The sequence below is a fragment of the Juglans microcarpa x Juglans regia genome, chromosome 1D (genome assembly GCF_004785595.1).
Source record: "Juglans microcarpa x Juglans regia isolate MS1-56 chromosome 1D, Jm3101_v1.0, whole genome shotgun sequence".
In the NCBI taxonomy this organism is placed as follows: domain Eukaryota; kingdom Viridiplantae; phylum Streptophyta; class Magnoliopsida; order Fagales; family Juglandaceae; genus Juglans; species Juglans microcarpa x Juglans regia.
In genome coordinates this window covers 5,383,179-5,402,601 of record NC_054594.1, presented here as the reverse complement: position 1 = coordinate 5,402,601, position 19,423 = coordinate 5,383,179, and the positions used below count along the sequence as shown (strand labels likewise).

The window sequence follows — 19,423 nt, the reverse complement described above, 5'->3', positions numbered from 1 at the left end:
TGCTTCAACGTTACTTACAAACTAATGCCCCACAAATTTTTCACATTTAGAAGCAAATTGGAGATTTGGTACAATAAGATCTCACAGTAAGTGCATATTTCACTGATTAAAGACTTTTTGGTATGAATCGATGAACTATATGCCTTTGCCCCGTTGTGGTTATGCAACAAATTGTACTTGTGAAGTCTTATAAGCTATTCTTGAACACCGACAACGAGAGTATGTGATGCGTTTTTTTATGGGACTTAATGACACGTTTACACATGTTCAAGCTCAGATTCTGTTGATAGATCCATTTCCTGATATAAACAATGTATTTTCTTTAATCTTGCAAGAAGAAAGACAAAGTGGTATTCATCTTAATGGAAAAATTATGAGTCTTTAATCTACTGCTTTGATTTCTACTACTCAATAACAAAGTTCTCAGAAAATTATTCCAAGAAATAAGTTTTCTTCAAAACCAAAGCCAATGTGTAGTCATATGGTATGATGGGGCATACCAAGGAGAGATGCTATAAGCCTCATGAGTATCCTCCGGGTTACATGCCTACAAGATCTAGACTTAATTTTGTCAATGAAATTTTTTCTGACATTATTTTACAGGAGTCACAAACTTGTGAAGGACCCTCATTACCATTTAATCAAGAACAGTGTCAACAACTTCTTTCAATGCTTGAATTACACAAATCTTCAAATAAACATGTTATGGTTCACCAAGTAGGTACCCAACAAAATCCTCAATCAAATTTCCAATCATTTCTTAACCAATCAAGTATATTTTGCTCTTCTCAGCATATCATTTTTATTGCTATCAATTTTGATCATTTTTTATCATTAATCAATAGAGTTGATACATAACTTTTCGATGCACCTTGGATCATTGATACTGGTACAACTGATCATATGGTCAATTTTGTTTCCTTCTTAAACTCTTTTTCAACTGTTCATGCTATCTTTTCGACACTCCCTAATAGTCACTAAGTAAGCGTTATACACATAAGCACAATTAAAATTTCTGATTCCTTAATTTTGACTAATGTTCTATGTGTTCCATCTTTTCCATTCAATCTATTATCAGTTAGTAAATTTGTTCATTCTACTAACTATATTATCATTTTTTTAAATAAATCTTGCTTCATTTAGGACCTATGTGTATGGAGAACAACTGGTTTGGGTGAAGAATGAGAAGGACTTTATTACTTGCTGCCATACAAGACATCAACATTTGATGTAATTGATGCTACTGTTTCTAGTGTTTCTTCTACTTCCAAAAGTGTATTTTCTGCTTCCAATATTCTTAATACAGTTATTTCAAATCCTACAATCTTTGACATATAGCATTATCACCTAGGACATCCATAACTTCCTAGACAATGTTTGTTAAATAAACAAGACTGTTATTAATTCTCATTGTCTAAACGTTTGTGATATCTGTCATTATGCAAAGCAAACTTGTTTATCTTTTCCTCTAAGTAATGCTATACTACTGAACCTTTTGAAATCATTCATTGTGACATATGGGGTCCTTTCTCTACTTTCACTTTAGGAGATTTTCATTACATCCTTACAATTGTAGATAATTTTAGATGAGCAGCTTGGGTCTATATGATGAAGAATAAATATGAAACTCGACCTAAGTTACTCTCATTTTTTGCTCTTGTTAAAACACATGAATTCAATCCTAAAGTTAAAACTCTTCAAAGTGATAATGGTCTAAAATTTAGTATGACCAGTTATTATGCTTCTAAATGAATCATCTATCAAAGGAGTTGTAATGCAATTCCTCAACAAAATGAAATTGTGAAAATGAAGCATAGACATTTATTAAAAGTAGTTAGAGCCCTTAGATTTCAAGCAAACCTGCCTTAATGTTTTCAGGATGATTGTATCTTAACAACAGCTTACATTATCAATAGATTGCCCACTCCTCTTCTTTGTAATAAGTCTCCTTATGAATTACTTTTCTCTACGAGACTTTCCTATTCTCATTTCAAAGTCTTTGGATGTCTTTGCTTCTCTAGTACACTTTCTGCTCATAGAAGCAAATTTGATTCCAGAGCACGAAAGTGCTTGTTTCTTGGTTATCCTTTTGGTGTAAAAGGATACAAACTTTATTATGATTTACAATTTCATACTATTTTTCTTTCTCGAGATGTCATTTTTCATGACCAAGTGTCTCCCTACAAAAGTAATCCTCTCACATCCTCGTCCTCACCTGTTGTTCCTTTGGAATCTTTTGTTCTTCCAATTCCAATTTCAGATCATACAACAGATTCTGTTTCACCATCTTTTACAAATACGCAACACGATCATAATTCCCTAGATATTATTTCTACTAATGATACTGTTCAACCTCTTCGAAGATCCACTAGACACTGACATCCACCAAATTATTTGCAGCAATATCACTACAACCTCAAAAGTTCTTCATCTGATCATAGTTCTCTTGCTCCAGCTTCTTCCAAAGCAAGTACTCATTACCCTTTGTCTACTTATTTTTCTTATTCCAAATTATCTCCTTCATATCGAGCCTATACAGTTGCTTTATTCTCAAATTTTGCAACAAAATCTTATCATCAAGCTATCAAATTCCCACACTGGCATGATGCCATGGCAGTTGAGTTAGCTGCTCTTAAAGAAAATCATACATTAGTTCTCACTTATTTACCTCCTGATAAGCATCACATTGGTTGTAAGTAGGTGTATAAAATTAAACATAAGTCAGATGGTACTATTGAAAGATATAAAGCTAGACTTATAGTTAAATGGTACACACAACAAGAAGGGTTAGATTTTATTGACACCTCTTTTCCAGTTGTTAATCTCACTAATGTACGTTGTTATTGCTGCTGCAAAAAGATGGTATATATATCAATTAGATGTAAATAATAGATTCTTACATGGAGATTTGGATGAAGAAGTATACATGACACTTCCTCAAAGTTATGTCAATGAGGGGAAGACATGGGGTATGTAAGTTGAGTAAGTTGACTAAGTCCTTATATGGACTCAAGAAAGTCTCTCGTCAATGGTTTTACAAGTTATCCAGTTATCTCTTGAACCATGGATTTTCACAATCCAAGTATGATTATTCTCTATTTACTAAAGTCAATGCAAGTTCATTTCTTGTCTTACTTGTTTATGTTGATGATGTAATTGTAACAAGCAATGACCTTCAAGCAGTACAAGACATCAAGAATGTTCTTCACACTAAGTTCAAGATTAAAGATCTTGGAGAATTGAAATACTTCTTTGGATTGGAAGGAGCTCGAACATCTAAAGGCATTTCTATTTGTCAAAAGCACTATGCTCTTGAAGTACTAACAGATTCTGGTTTTATTGGCTGTAAACCAACTAAAATTCCTATAAATTCCAACTTGCATCTCACTATGACAGATTCTGGTGTACTAGATGATCCAACTGCTTATTGAAGATTAATAGGAAGGTTACTTTACCTAACTATTACAAGACCAGATTTGGCATTCTCTGTTCATGTTCTAACTCAGTTTATGGATAAACCTGCTCAAGCTCATTTGGATGCTACACATCAGGTATTAAGATATATAGAGGCACTCCAGGATAGGGTATATTTCTTCCTACCTCTTACTCTTTACAGTGGAAAGCATTCACAGATTCTGATTGGGCAACATGTCCTGAAACAAGAAAATCGGTTACTGACTTTTATGTCTTCTTGGATGAATCTCTTATTTTCTGAAAGTCCAATAAACAAAACATTGTGTCAAGATCATCAACTGAAACTAAGTACAGAGCTCTTGGTTCTACAACTTGTGAATCAACTTGGTTGATCACATTGCTTAAGGATTTTGGTATTAGTCACACTTCACCAGCCTTGATTTTCTGTGATAGCAAAGCTACTCTACACACAGCGACTAACCCAGTGTTTCGTGAGAGAATGAAACACATTGAAATTGATTGCCATTTAGTTAGGGAGAGAATTCAATATGGCATCTTGCGTACTCTCCATGTTAACTCAAAATATTAGTTAGCAGATTTCTTTACAAAGGCTTTGTTTTCACCACAGTTTACATATCTCCTATCCAAGATGGGTGTGATCAATATACACACTCCATCTTGAGGGGAGTGTTGACATCTGTACATATGAGTCAACAAGTTAGCTAGCAAGATTATTTATTATTACAACACGTGTATATTAGCAATATTCTTTGTATATAAAGGATAGGTATTAGTCTCTACATTTTAATTCATTCTATCAATAAATACAAAACTTTCTCCCAATTCTTGTTTCCTGCTTCTTGATTTCTTTTAGTTTCTTGGTTGATAGGTTGGATGCTATCATTTTTAAGGTGATTTGTTCATCTGTTCTTCATCTTTTCCACACACTATCTTCACCTTTAAATGAAAATTTTATCAAAGTGAAATCGATTAATATCTGTAAAAAGATTGCATGCACTCCCTCAAGATAAACTCAATTTCGTGAAAGATATATTGATTCTAAGCCACTGATAGGTTAATAGATATATTGAATAACGATCTTAAGTGGTTTGGCATATACTAAATCTTTGATTCAAACTTGAAGATGGATTCACTTTGATTCAAATTTGAAGATGGATTCACTTAAAAGTAGAACTGAGGTCTAAGTTATGGCTCACACAAGGCTGACCCAAAGTTGAGTCATTGCCTAAGGTTCCACCCTATACCAAGCACCCAAAAATAAAAGTAGGATGCTTTTATTTTAAATTTTAATGTGTGTCATGCCCCGTGATACTAAATTTTATATTTAATACAATGAATAATTTATATTTTTAAATAAATTTTTTTAAGATCTTGCTAATTAATTGATGTACAATATTTATAATGAGGCTTCATCTTAACTTGTGTATTATTTATAAATAAAAAAACTTTTATTTAAGAATTTTAAATAAAACCTAATTTTATTGAGAATTTTGAAAAATATTCAATATAATAACTTATATTTTATTATATTATTATTATGAATGACTTATTTAAATTTTACCTTATACTCCAATTTGTATTGAGTCCTCCTAGTGAATCAAACCCAACTTGATATGACTTTGCGTCATTTAGGTGCAGTTTGGATAGTGAGTTGAAATAAGATGAGTTGAGATGAAAGTTGAGAATTGAATAAAATATTATTAGAATATTATTTTTTAATATTATTATTACTTTGAAATTTAAAAAAATTAAATTATTTATTATATTTTATGTAAAAATTTAAAAAAATTATAATAATAAAATGAGATAAGATAAAGTAAAACACTTCTTATACCTAAATGAGATATAATTAGCTCCTCATATCCGATTTCTAGCGAATAAGTCGATATTGTAACCTACCTAACCACGTCCCTGAACACTTTATATAAGCCGACGAAATGAAATAGGAAAGAGTATTCGGCGCCATTGTTTTCTCTTGACTAATAACCGAACGAATTGTCTTGAAATATACTGTGTATTCAGTAGAGAAAAGGATAGCGATGATGTTGCTATTCTATTACTACTTATCTATTATTTAAATATATTTTAATTATTATCTTATTTTTTTATCATTTTTAAAAGTATTTTTTTAACATATTTTTATTATTAAAAAAATTAAAAAATATATAATTTTATTAATATACACTTCTTTAATTATTAAGTAAAATTAAAAATTAAAAATAAATAAATAATAAATAGATGATAGTAGAGTGATAACGTTATAATTATTCGTTACTATATATCATGTTATGCAGCAATGTTATGCAGAAATGATTTCAACTCTTGTCGAACTCTTAAAAGGTCAAAGGATTAAAATAAATAATTCTCACTTTTGCTGATTCAAAGCGTGCGCCCACGAGCATCGCTTTTATCCCATGTTCATGTCTTGTCTAGTGTGTGCCTGCAGCCAATGCCACTTCATTCATTTCTTTTAATATAGTTACCCAATTATTGTTTGACTTTCAATTACTATTTTAATACTCTCTCGTGACATCACTTTTGTCCCTTCCTTTTAAACTTGTCTTCAAGTCACGCTGTCACTGACTTGTCCCTTCGATTATATAATTATTTGATTTCTTTTTTAAAATAAAGGGTAATTGAATTTTTTTTTTTTAAAAGAATGGCTACATATATAAAAAAAATTATATAAAAATAAATTTATAAGCTGAAATAATTTCATTAGATCCAATAGATCTATTGTATAAGAATAATGTTACATATAGCTGTGGAGTATGTAAATATCGTGTACTGTGCAGTTGATTTGAAAAATAATAAAGTCTGCTATTAAAAAATTATTATTTTTTCATGTGGGTTCCGTATTTATTCACTTTTTTCAAAGTGATTACGCGGCACTTGCACACTCACGACTACAACTATTATTTCTTATTTTATAATAAAGAGTGACTTTACAATTCGAAGTATCACCTTAATATCATAATTACATAGATTGATTTAAAATGAGTTATTAGTATATCATTATCCTTTATAATTTTTTTTATAACATCCTTTATAAATTAAGTTGGATGTTTTATATGATTTTAATTTCATAAAATTTAAGATAATGTGGTAACTTAATTATTAGGACTGTTCATTTGAGATGAGTTTTTTTTAACCCAGTTCAGAACTTGAGAAACCGGATTCCGATTTCGGATTCCAGCGCAAAACAAATTTGAGCCGGAACCCTGGTTACAAAATCGGATACATCCAGTCTCATTTTTTTTTTTCAGTTTGAAGGTTTTGATATCAAAAAAAAAATACCAGGTTGGTTATAAACACGTTTTGAGGGAAGTCTAATTTTTTGAAACATTGTGGGGACTCGCTCGACAGTTGTGGACTGTGGAAATTGGACCACACAACCAGACATGTTTTTGTCGCCAGTGCTGTGATTAATAGTTTCGGTCGAGTGTGTGTGAGAGAGAGAGAGAGAGACTCTTGGAATGAAACTACTTTCTTTCTCCAAAGGAAAAAAGACTTTGGATTGTAAATGCGAATCCGGTTCCAACTTTATTAGTCAGCTGCTGCGGTTGGTGCTTGTTTTTGAAAAACACAAATGCTTGGGTCCCGAGACTGGTCTCGAGACTGTCTTTTTTTTTTAAAAAAAAAATTAATTAAAAAAATTATTTAATAATGTTGTGAAATTTTTTTAAATTTTAAAATATTTAAGGATGTGAAAAAAATTATGAAAAAAAATATTTAACCTTTTCAAAAGAATTTGGGCTACACTCTCGATTTTTGAAAAATGATTAATCAGATTTTTTTTTTGGTTATTTTCTGCATGGATGGTTCCTAACTTACATATTTATGTATAAATCCTTAGCTACATAATTGAATAAAAAAATAATAAATAGAAATTTAGAACGTGAAAGCCATTTTAAAAAAAAATTAATTTTTAAAATAGATCTTAATTTTATTTTCAAGTTTTTTTAATTGAAGTTATACTATAAAAAGATTTGTTATAATCACCTAAATTTCATAAAAATAAATTTACAAATTGATATAACTTCAAGTGATATATTAGATATATTTTAAAATAAAAAATAATTTTACAATATAATTAATCATATTAAGACATATCAGCTTATAATTTAACTTTTATAAAATTCTTTTGTTTCAAAGCATTTCTCCGCTATAAATTACATGTTGCACTCGCTCCATATAGGCCGATTGAGATAGGAATATATAATAAATTAGATGTTAAATTCGAATTATCTTCTCAAACCAATTTCAAATATATAGTAAAAGAATTTAAATAGTAATAACATTAATAAATTATCATATCAAAAATAGAATTTATTAATTTATAAATTAATATAATTTTATATAATATATTAAATCTATTCTCAAATAAAAATAATTTTACATACCACGTTTATGAATTAATTTTTATAGACTATTTGTGAGGAAACTATTTCTCTAAATGAATAATGTCACAAATATCTTCTAAAATTTATTTTAAATTGGACAAAAGCACGGCACTTTTGGTCACAAAAAGTTTCAAAAAAAGCTAGTCCCTCGCCATTGCCGTTCACCCGTCTCTCACTCCGTTCCCTCACAGCTCACGCAGACGCAAACTCTCTCTCTCTCTCTCTCTCTCTCTCTCTCTCTCTCTCTCCCTCAAATAGTCAAATTCTATCCCCGAAGCTTTTTCTCACATTCTCTACTGTTCGATCGGCTACTCTGCGAGTCGAAGATACACGTTCTTCGAGGGGCTGATCGTCCGGTCGCCTCGTAATCTCCGAGATTCCGTTTCATGGGCACTATCTCGCATGCGATCACCATCTCCAAAGTCACTCTCCCGCGCAGCGATTCTCACCGCCCTTATGGACTTCAGCACTTGAATTCTCGTTTCTGCCGACTGAAGTCGAGCAGGGTGGCCAAGAAGCTGTGCGCGTCTGCAGAGACCAGGAAGCGGAGCCCCGCCGTCGATTTCAATGATCCTGATTGGAAGTCCAAGTTCCAGAAGGACTTCGAGCGGCGCTTCAACATCCCTCACCTTACTGAGATTTTCGACGATGCCGTTCCTATTCCCTCTACTTTTTGCCTCAAAATGAGGTCCGCCTCCGTTTGTCTCCACGTCTCTCTCCGTGCATTTTCGGAAGAAAGTTGTGAATTGCATATTTAATTTTGTTTTTATTTTTTCTCCCTTTTCGTACTTTACGTCGTTTTTACTTCATACATTGAAGAATTTTGCGTGATCTCGCTTATCAAAGCAATTGCTCAAGACTATTTTTTCCCGCGAATTTTTGGCGCATTGCGTTATTAACTCAACTAGAAATACCACATACTCCATATGCATTTTGTATTTTTTAATCTGTTTGAATCTTGTTATATAATTTTTATTTGTCTTTTATGGTTGCAGGACACCAGTATCAGAAGAATTTGCGGCAGGTTACCCATCCGACGAGGAGTGGCATGGTTACATAAATAATAACGACAGGGTGCTTCTTAAGGTACATTACCTTTCCATGAAGTAGTTATGTTGTTTTAGAACTTCTAGTGATTTAAATTTGATTAGCTTTCTCGTAAAACATATACAAACCCGCCAACCACGTTAGAAGTGCTACTTTTCATTTTCTTTTTTGTCTTTTGGCTCATTTGGGTGTGTTTCTTTTCATTTCGCCCGTATAAGTTTGTCTCTGTTTAAGTATGTATGACGCCGAAGTTTTAATTGTGTAAGATGGTCTACGACTAGAAAGTCTTTGTTTTTGTTTTTTTGGCCTTTTGTTTTTCCCATTAGCTTCACGATACCCATGAAAGCTTGAATTGTTTCAAGTAATCATCCATGAGACATTGTTGGTAGAAAGATGCTATGATGTCGTGTGACTTCGTATATTATGCTTAAATTTTTTATTTTTATTTAACTTGGCTGTCCCAAGATTGTCTTATTTCTATTAAAAAATCAAATGTCTTGACTCATTTGATATAAGGTTATACCTTCAAAGAGGCATAGGAACAATGTCGTCAGGGGCGGACCTACATTGATGCTTCCACCACCCCCCCCCCCTCCCAAAAAAAAATTTAAAAACTTGTTTTAGTATATGGTTTTTTAAAGATGTACTAACATAAAGATAATTTGCCCCCTCCCCCCACCCCCCAAAAAACATTTCAAAAATCTTACTTAGTACTTAGTTTTCTAGGTTTCTTTTAGTTTTTCAACAATTTTTCATACTCACACCTATTTTTTGTCATTAATATAATCTCACATTCTTATTTTTTTTCACATCTCATAAGAGGCAAGAAAATATTTTGATCTCTTTTTATAAGCTATTTGATAAATCTACAACCTCATTTTTCCTATTTATTTACACTTTTATTTTCAAGTCTTTCACTAGCTAATTTATTAATTTGGATTAGTTTTGTTAGTAAGTACATATGTACTACCATCGAATTAGAGTGAAGGCAAAGATAAAACCACATACCTAATTTTTATCCTTTTTTTACTTAATTTTTATCGTTTGTTTCAACAATTCTCACATAGCTATTTCTATCTTAATTTTTATCATTCAGTTAAGTCCGATAGAGCTCAAGTGAGAGGTTCAGAATGGCGGCTTGAATAATTTAATTGTCCATAGATAACTACTTTATATGGTTAATGTTAAAGACACACTTTGCTACCTTAAATGTTGGTTACCGTTCATCCCTACATACGATACACTTTGTTGATCGCCCCCCCCCCCCCCCCCCCCCCCACCCAAAGCACCAAATCCTAGTTCCGCCCTTGAATGTCGTGAAAGTTAAGATGAGACTAATAACTACCATACAAGAAGAAAAGTTCTTAATTTTTCACAATCAAAATGGGTAGTTGTTCCTAACTAAAAATTAACTAGCTATCAGCAAACGAAGATTGTGTTCTGGTATAAAAGTTTCAGTTGAATATCGTTATATCTGTTCCTAAATTAATTTATCTCGTGTTCTTATGGAAGAAAGAAGCTTCTTTCAGATGGTTGATTTTATTTTTTATTCTATTTCTCCTGGGAGTGGTAAGAACTTGAATGATTTGTGATAGCCTATAGCTTGCAGTCTGTGTAATCCACAAAATAATTCATTTTTTTGTTTGTTTGTTTGCTGATTAGCTAGTTAATTTTTAGTTACGAACACCTACCCATTTTGATTGGGAAAAATTAAGAATTTTTCTTCTGAATATAAACTCATAAACTGGCTTTTTTGGATGAAATTTATAGAAATGGCTTGCTATCTATTTGGATTTGCTTCATGTTAGATGATAAACTTGTGTGTGTGTGTGTGTGTGTGTGTGTGTGTTTTATACTGGCTTTGTTGTTGAGATACATGAGGTCTATCTTTTCCTTAGGCATGAGTATTTTAATTGCCAAGAACATGATTTGTATGAAATCCAGTTTGAATGCCTTGTAATATATTTTTTTCAGGCTATTAACTATCATTTGCATTACAATCTTCATTTTTATTCAATATTCCAGGTCATAAACTACTCGTCACCTACATCTGCTGGTGCTGAATGCATTGATCCTGATTGTACATGGGTAGAACAATGGTAAATATCGATCTTTTACTCTCTTATAAGCAGTGATGAAATCCTAGAGTATGCAACTGTCTGAAAGGAGTAGAAAAATTTTAAGCATGCATCACTAAACTAGCATGCATAGGCGATGATCTTATATATGTCCCTTATACTTGGGCTCTTGCCTATTCTTATGATCAATAAAATTTTGTTTACTGATAAAAAAAAAAAAAATTAAGCACAATTGATGTTGCATTCAGAAAAAGTGGGGGATATTTTTGTTATAATGGTAGAGCCTAAAGTGGATGGAGATCCATAGGGGTTTTCCAACGAGAGATAAATGAGATATTTTGGTGTGGAAATATGGAAGTAGTGATGGTGGTTGATGCTGGTGGGCTTATGCCTCTACAGTTTAGGTGTTTGCAAAATGCAAAGCCATGATGAGAAGGATGAGCGATCTTGCGATAGGGAGGTTTTGAGTGGTATCGAGTTTAGGGTGGAATTTCAAGAGGGTTACTTTTTATTTTCCTGGTGACTCATGCAGTAGTTACATGTCATTGCTCTCAAGAGGCAATTGTGAAGGACTAACATGGGCTGGAAAGGTGTGCAAAAAGTACAAATTTTCTGAGAATATTCTAGGATTTGGGATGTAGAGTTCCATGAGGATTTTCAAGAAAAGAAAAAAGAGAAGTTTCTTAACTAGTTGATTTTGTTTTACCAACTGGCTCTGGTTATTTGCACAAGGAAATTTACTCCGACACGTGGAGATATGTAGAATCCATAAAGTATCTCCTGATGAATGGCTATTACCTTTATAATTTTAGAGTTGGTCTTTGACAGAGTTTCAACATATTGACTTGCCCCAAATTTTTTATGCTCCTAGCCTGGAAATCCTCAATTTCAACTGTCCCTATTGGTTTGAGGCTTCTCACAAATTTTCCTTTAGTGTGGAAATCCTGAAACACCTTCTAACATCTTTAGCAACTTCCCAACAAACCTGGAAAAAATCCAGGGAGAAACCGTTAGTCCCTGGGGCCTCGTCACCATTCAATGCTTTCACCACCTCATAAACCTCACTTTCACCAAAGTCTCTCCAACCAAGATGCCTCGAGCTACTCAAGGGACTCAGAAGAAAGACCATCCACAGTAGGCCTCCAACTAAATTCCTCAGTATACATATTCTTGAATCAATCGGTTCTGCAATTCAGCTTTATCATGGTTGAAAAGAAGTGCAACTTCACATTTTTCCATATCTTAACAGTAAAATTTTTTTCCATTAATTATATATGTATCTATGTCTAGAACAGAGTTTTTCTCCAAAAAGGATAGGAGGAAACCCAGTCTATAAATTTACCACATATTCCTTGATCATGTGAGAAGCACATGTTTTTTTTACAATCATTAACAACACGTTCCTTGATCATTAAAAAAACTCGTACTTCTCACATGCTCAAGGGACATGTGGCAATTTTTAAATTATACTTAAAAAAAAAAGTGTTTTTCACATGCTCAGTGGACACTTGTGAACTTTATAGAGTAGGTTGGAGGCACTTTATTTAACTCAATTTGGAGGAGAACTGCCCCTATGGATGAATTTTTCCTTGGTTTTTGTAATAATAGATGTCAATTTGACTGTTAGCTCATGATATGGTGGTGTGTAATTGGGACTTTCAGGGTTCATCGTGCTGGGCCACGGGAGAAAATATACTTCAGACCAGAAGAAGTGAAAGCTGCAATTGTAACTTGTGGAGGGCTCTGCCCTGGTCTCAATGACGTTATCAGACAGGTCATTGTCATGACTCAATATGTTGAACAACACAGAACCCAACCTGTGATAATTATGTTAGTAAATAATATTTCTTACATAATTACACTACTATATATTAAGCTCAAGATTCCCTTGGTCATAACATTCTACTGAAAGTAAACTCGAGTTGAGATAAGTTCATAATTCTGCATTCTTAGAATCTTCTTAAATATACCTATCTTTTTACCACACATTTATTGAAGTCTTATGTATTTTGTGACCTTCAAGTAATATGTGACATTTCACTATGGAATCACAGGACGAGAAAAAATCTCAATTTAAAATTTGATTTGAGTATAGAAATTTTAAAATGTACTTTGTTTAAAGCCCCATATCTAGCAACAATGCATCTTTTATCTTTATAATTATTTCATCCACCTTCTGCAGATTGTCATCACACTTGAGATATATGGTGTGAAAAAGATTGTGGGCATTCCCTTTGGTTATCGTGGATTTTCTGACATAGAATTGACTGAAATGCCGGTACATTCTTATGCCTTTGCAATTATTTTAAAATTAATTGCTTCATCAAACAATGTTGAATTGTGCTCAGTATAAATGCATGTTTTTATCTTTTGTATGGTAAGAGTTGTAGATTAACTTTGTTTAGGTTTTGAATTTTATTTCAGCTGTCTAGAAAAGTGGTTCAGAATGTCCACCTTTCTGGTGGAAGCTTGTTAGGAGTTTCACGTGGGGGACCTGACGTTAGTGAAATTGTGGACAGTATGGAGGTGCCCAGTTCATCTTTCTTGTTGACCGATTAGTCAACTATTCCAAAAATGCAACCTGATTCCAGGCAATAAGAGTTATCTGATTTATTTATTATTCATTGCATGTTGATGTCAGGAAAGAGGAATCAACATGCTCTTTGTGTTGGGTGGGAATGGCACGCATGCTGGGGCTGAGGCAATACACAATGAGGTTTAAACAGAGATATATTTTAAATAATGAATTTTGTTTCTGAAGTTGTTTATCTGATTGCATTTATAATTTATGCAATGAAAGTAAACTAAGTGAATGAATGAATAAACAAACATATAAATAATGGCAGACATGCATTTGAATGCCCAATGCTATAAAGACTAGTGTCATCCTCATTGTCAAGGTAATGAAACTGAGATAATGATAATAACATCAAGAATCTTACAGCGTCTACACTTGTTGCTCTATTCTAACTTTGTTTTTGCATATTGCTAATGCATGCTCTATTTCTTTCCTGGGTCTGCCTTTTTTCCTTACTGAGGTCTAGTTTCATACATTTTCTGCTTTTCAGTGCCGTAAAAGACAGATGAGGGTGGCTGTAGTTGGCGTGCCAAAAACTATAGACAACGATATTTTGCTGATGGACAAAACTTTTGGTTTTGATACCGCTGTTGAAGAAGCACAAAGAGCAATAAACTCTGCATACATAGAGGTACATTATGTGCATTTTAGTTTCCCACGCATTGGTTTTATATTTCTAACATAGGGTCTCTGAAGAATTATTTCATGCTGTTTGTTCCTTCATGGTGTGCTGACTTTATATTTATTTATTTATTTTTGCCTCAATCTTGTTATAGGCTCACAGTGCTTATCATGGTGTTGGCATTGTGAAATTGATGGGTCGTAGCAGTGGATTTATAGCTATGCATGCATCCCTAGCTAGTGGCCAAATTGACATATGCTTGATCCCTGAGGTACATATGTACAGAAATGAATTAGATAGTTGTTTTTGTGAAACCTTACTGATACTCCTGATATACACATCTAAGGTACGTTTTAATTTGCATGGGCCTCATGGCATTCTACAACATCTGAAATACCTGATTGAGACAAAGGGCTCAGCTGTTGTATGTGTTGCAGAGGGAGCTGGGCAGGTCAGTTACACAAGGAATTTACAGTTTATACTTCCACTTGAAGTTTGAATACTATTAACTGGCTAGGTGATTAACATAGTTTTTGGCTTCATCGGATACAATTAATGACTGTTTCTTTTTATTACACTACATTACATAGATCTTATAATTTCTCTCTGGTGTTTTTTCCACCAAGAGACAGTAAATGATGTGTGCTGTTGTTCTCTGATGCAGGATTTTCTTCAGAAAACTAATGCTAAAGATGCATCTGGAAACACTGTACTTGGAGATATCGGTGTACACATTCAACAAGAGGTTGGTGGTTGAGTTTTGAGTAATTTCACATGGTCTTGATCTCCATGACACTTGAGACAACCTACATTGGTAGTTTAAGAAATGATGACTTGATTGAAAGATGGAGATTTTTTTATTGGTTGATATGTTGCATAGATAAAAATGAATTGTTGTGTGGCCTTGTAGCTCTCACTGTCGGAGTGACAAAAAATTAAGCCGTCAAGATCTAACCCCAGTTGGTGGTTCTTCTGCTAAGACTAGATTTTGTCAGTTGACTGCTATGATGTAATGTGCAGTGAACAAAACCAAGTGGTTCTGCTCTTGAACTGGAAATCATGGGCTATGCTTTCTTCTTTTTTCCTTTCTGGTAGGGAGTCAGAATCGGATTTTAATACTTATCATTTTTCTTTAAAAGTTTGGCATGTCTTGAATGTGTAGAGCTTACTGCATCATTATTTCCCATTTTTCTCATATATTTACTTCAAGGTTTTTATTACACAGTGCATCATCAAACATTGGGAAAAATTTCAACAATAATAGAGCAATGATGTATTTTGTGTACATTTCCAATAATCTCAATGGCATGTTCATTCATTTTATATTGAACTTCATGTTAACCAGTTTTGTTCTTTTTATGTCATATTTAACAAAATTTCAACAAGGACAGGTGCTCTTGAATCTTAACGTAATATTTTATTGTGATATTGTGCATTATCTTGATACTAAAGAAGGGCTAGCATTCTATTTAAAGTAACTTATAAGTTATTGATTTTTTATTTTCTATTTTTGGTGAGTCCTTCTGTGCCTAATCTTAATTTTTTTATTTGTGCCTCCTTGGCGAGGGGTGTTCGGTGTCAATAAAAAAAATGTTTTCATTTGTGAATCTCCTGTTTATCCATCCCATATGGTACCGAAATCTAATAACCATTGCTTTTTCAGACAAAAAAACATTTTAAGGAGATTGGTGTTCCAGTTGATGTGAAGTATATCGATCCCACGTACATGATCCGTGCTTGCCGTGCAAATGCATCAGATGGAATTCTATGCACTGTACTAGGACAAAATGCTGTGACTCTCTCTCTCTCTCTCTCTCTCTCCCTCTCTCCTCTCTCTCTCTCTCTCTCTCTATCTGCTACCTCAGTATGCTGCATTTCATAGGTAGGGATTTCAAAATGATTGCTAATGAGCAAGAAGCAGTATGAATTTTTTCTGACATAATATATCAAACTTGTATGCCATTAAACCAGATTTCATTTCTCAACATCCTTACTATCAACCGACCCATTGGCTTGGACTGCTACGGCATTGAAACAGGGACAGTAGATCAGCTGGGCAAAAATAAACATCTATGCTCAGGTTATTTACCATGTGATGAGCCAAGGTCAGAGGCTTTGATCACTAAATGGAATAATTTATCAAAAACCAGGATGGGAATGGTTTTGTTGGGTTTGGTTTAATAATAGTTGGCAGCACTAGAAGAGTGATATTTAATATGCTTGTTAAAGCAAGTTATGGCACATGTTTTTCCTTCTAACTTTGATATGGATTATCACGTAAGGATTTTAGTGACTATATAGTATGTCAAGGGCTGTAATTGAGCTGAGCCGAGCCGAGCCGGTCTTTGGCTTGCCGAGCTCGGCTCGACTCAAAATACTCGAGCCCGAGCTCGAGATTTTTTTTTTATTCTTTGTTCAAGCTCAACTCGATAAGCTAAACTTTCAACTCGAACTCGAGCTCGTCCCACAAACGAGTTCGAGTCGAGCCAAGCTCGAGCTCGAGCTTGAATTGTTTATTTTTTAATTTTTTGAATAAGATTTAATAATTAATAAATTAAAAAAATAAAAAATCTAATATTGAATTTATACAACTAATAAGTATAACATCTATTGAATTATAAAATTTTAAATAATTTATAAATAATTAATATATAACTAGTTAATATTTATCCAAAATAATAATATATTATATGCCTACATATATTATTAATACATACACTTAATATGATAGCATATATCTATTTTATATATGATTCTCACATACTAATATATGAAATTATTAAATTTTATCAACTAATTATTTTATAAATTATAAAATATACTCATGAAGTATATTCACTATATAGACATAAGTAATTAGATTACATATTATATATTTAATTATAAAAGTGGTATGTTTTTATTATTAGTTAATACATTTATATATGTATATATATATATACATAGGTGTATATATATATATTTATCAATATATGAATGAGTTTTAATCGAGTCGAGCTAACGAGTCGACTCGAGCATAAACAAGCGGGCCTTAACGAGCCTTAGCCGAGTCTAGTCGAATTTGTCGGGTATGTGTCATTTACAATTTGAGCGGGTATTTGTTTTCACGAACGAGCTTTTTTTTCACGAGTTAAGTTTGATTCGAGTTTAACCGAGTGAGTACCGAGTGGGCTATCGAACAGACTAGTTCATTTACAGCCCTATAATGTCGAAGAGTGATATGGGCAGAAATGTAATATTATGCTTATATAACTTCTCCATATATAAAAGGCTGGTTTCACAAGATTTGTATTGAAGCCTACAGATGGTCCCTTTAGAAAAGAATTGAGACTTCCCAGTTTCCTGTTAGGGCATTTTGTCCCTTAATGATGTCTACTGACCTAGCTGGATCCACTTGCAAACCTTGACCCATCCCTGAAATTGCAGTTAGTTTTGGTTCAGAAATCAGTTGATTCCAGTGTGGATAAAAAAATTGCTTTCAATAGGGTTAGGCTCATGAATAGATTTGGTTAGGCTGATCGACTGACTGAGTTATTTAAGTTGCCTGTGAACCAGCTTGATCATAGGTCTATTTGAGTTGATGTCAAACTCGCCTCATTTTTCAGTAGGCGAGCTGGCAAGCTCAGGTGTGACAATTTCAATTATTGGTCAAACTTGGATCATTTTGAGCTTGGCCTAGGTCCAACCAAACCTTGTTCAAACTGCTTAGGGTATGCAAGTTATGGTACTGGTATATATTAGGTTGCTCTCCAAGTACCCCTCACTGAAGCAGGTTTCAACTTGCTTGTTTGCAATTGTCCTTTTTCTTTTCTCTTGGTAATTTTTCCCTCAACAGTTCAGTCGTTCTAATATCTGTTCAATATGGATGTGTGGCTTTGGCAGGTTCATGGTGCATTTGCTGGATATAGCGGCATTACAGTAGGCATATGCAACACTCACTATGTCTACCTTCCAATTCCTGAAGTCATTTCTCATCCCAGACTTCTGGACCCCAACAGTAGAATGTGGCATCGTTGCTTGACTTCTACAGGCCAGCCTGACTTTATCTGATAAAATTAAGCTCTTATTAAATAATGCTTATAGGCTAGAAAAATATAAGCTCCCAAAGAGTAGAATAATCAAGGACAGTAGCTGCCTTCAACCACTTGCTTTAGAAGCAATAACACCGAAGGATGGGGTTCCCGGCAACGTTGAATATTTGTTGAGCATAGGGCATTACTCCTCTGATTGCTTTCATAATAAAGTTTCAAAAAGAACCACCAAGCATTATGTGCTTAGTTTTGATGTTGTGTATAACATTTATTGTAACTGTGAAATATGTCGACCATAATTAACGATGATACAAACTAGTCCAATTGTACTATAACCATAATGGTCTAGCAATACAAATTACTTGCAATTTTTGGATATGCAATTGTATTTACAAGAGTTTACATGATTGTTCATAATACTAATCGTGCTGAGTTCTGAATTTTAAGATCTTCTAAATTGTAAGAATACTTCCTGGAGAAAATCTGGGATTCATATTAGGGCACAGCACGTCTAATCAGAAAGACATCTACAAGGAGGATTCAAAATTCAACAACAGGATCATTTAATCCACTGAGGTATGTCTTGGTCTCTGCCAGCTTCTATCGTGTGTACAACTTATATTATTTGTTGATCGACCCCATCAAACATCGATCATATTTTGTATAAGCATTGACGCCCACATGCTGTTAATTATAGCTCTATGTCTGATTATTCTCGTGCCTACCTTTTCTTTAACGTTTTTCTTTCTTTTTTCTCCCTGGGTGGGGTTTTGTGTAAAAACTAGCTAGCAGTAGGCAATCACTATGTTTGTGACAATAAGATAGCAGTAATCTTGAGCATTACAATGAATAATTTGTTCTATTCCTTTCTTTACTAGATGTGCTCTTATGTGTTCGTACAAAGCGATGACTGTGTTCTTCTCAATAAAATAGCTGTGTTTTTCTATGTCCTGAAGCAGGCTAATGCACATGTCAAACATGAGTAACTCGTTAAACTAGGTTCAGTGAATAATAACAACTCCAACTGGTCAAAGAATTAATAAGTGCGAATTCCTTACAGCCAGTACTGTCTTATATGGATGTGATGTGATGTGATGTGATGCCAGTAAACATCTGTATACTCCTTTTTCAATCATTTGGGGTGAGGGTTCTATTCATATACACATTAGATCATTTGAGTGGGTGTTACTTTTTATGATTCAGATTCATGAGCATTACTTCTAAACCGG

The 19,423-nt window shown here is 33.4% G+C and overlaps 1 protein-coding gene across 2 annotated transcripts; it reads left to right on the top strand.

Moving 5' to 3' along the window:
• The first annotated feature begins 7,957 nt into the window (after nucleotides 1-7,957).
• Nucleotides 7,958-18,570, top strand: LOC121241324 (ATP-dependent 6-phosphofructokinase 5, chloroplastic-like). Of its 2 annotated transcripts, XM_041139053.1 has the most exons (13): nucleotides 7,958-8,526; nucleotides 8,834-8,924; nucleotides 10,911-10,984; nucleotides 12,626-12,737; nucleotides 13,146-13,241; nucleotides 13,388-13,489; nucleotides 13,605-13,679; nucleotides 14,032-14,172; nucleotides 14,318-14,434; nucleotides 14,510-14,614; nucleotides 14,828-14,908; nucleotides 15,827-15,955; nucleotides 18,046-18,570. In XM_041139053.1, the coding sequence occupies exons 1-13, from the start codon at nucleotides 8,225-8,227 to the stop codon at nucleotides 18,211-18,213; spliced, it is 1,593 nt and encodes a 530-aa protein (XP_040994987.1). In that variant the 5' UTR covers nucleotides 7,958-8,224; the 3' UTR covers nucleotides 18,214-18,570. The 2 variants fall into 2 exon arrangements, with proteins under 2 accessions (XP_040994987.1, XP_040994995.1); XM_041139061.1 differs by lacking the exons at nucleotides 15,827-15,955; nucleotides 18,046-18,570 and adding an exon at nucleotides 15,074-15,187.
• The last annotated feature ends 853 nt before the right edge of the window (nucleotides 18,571-19,423 follow it).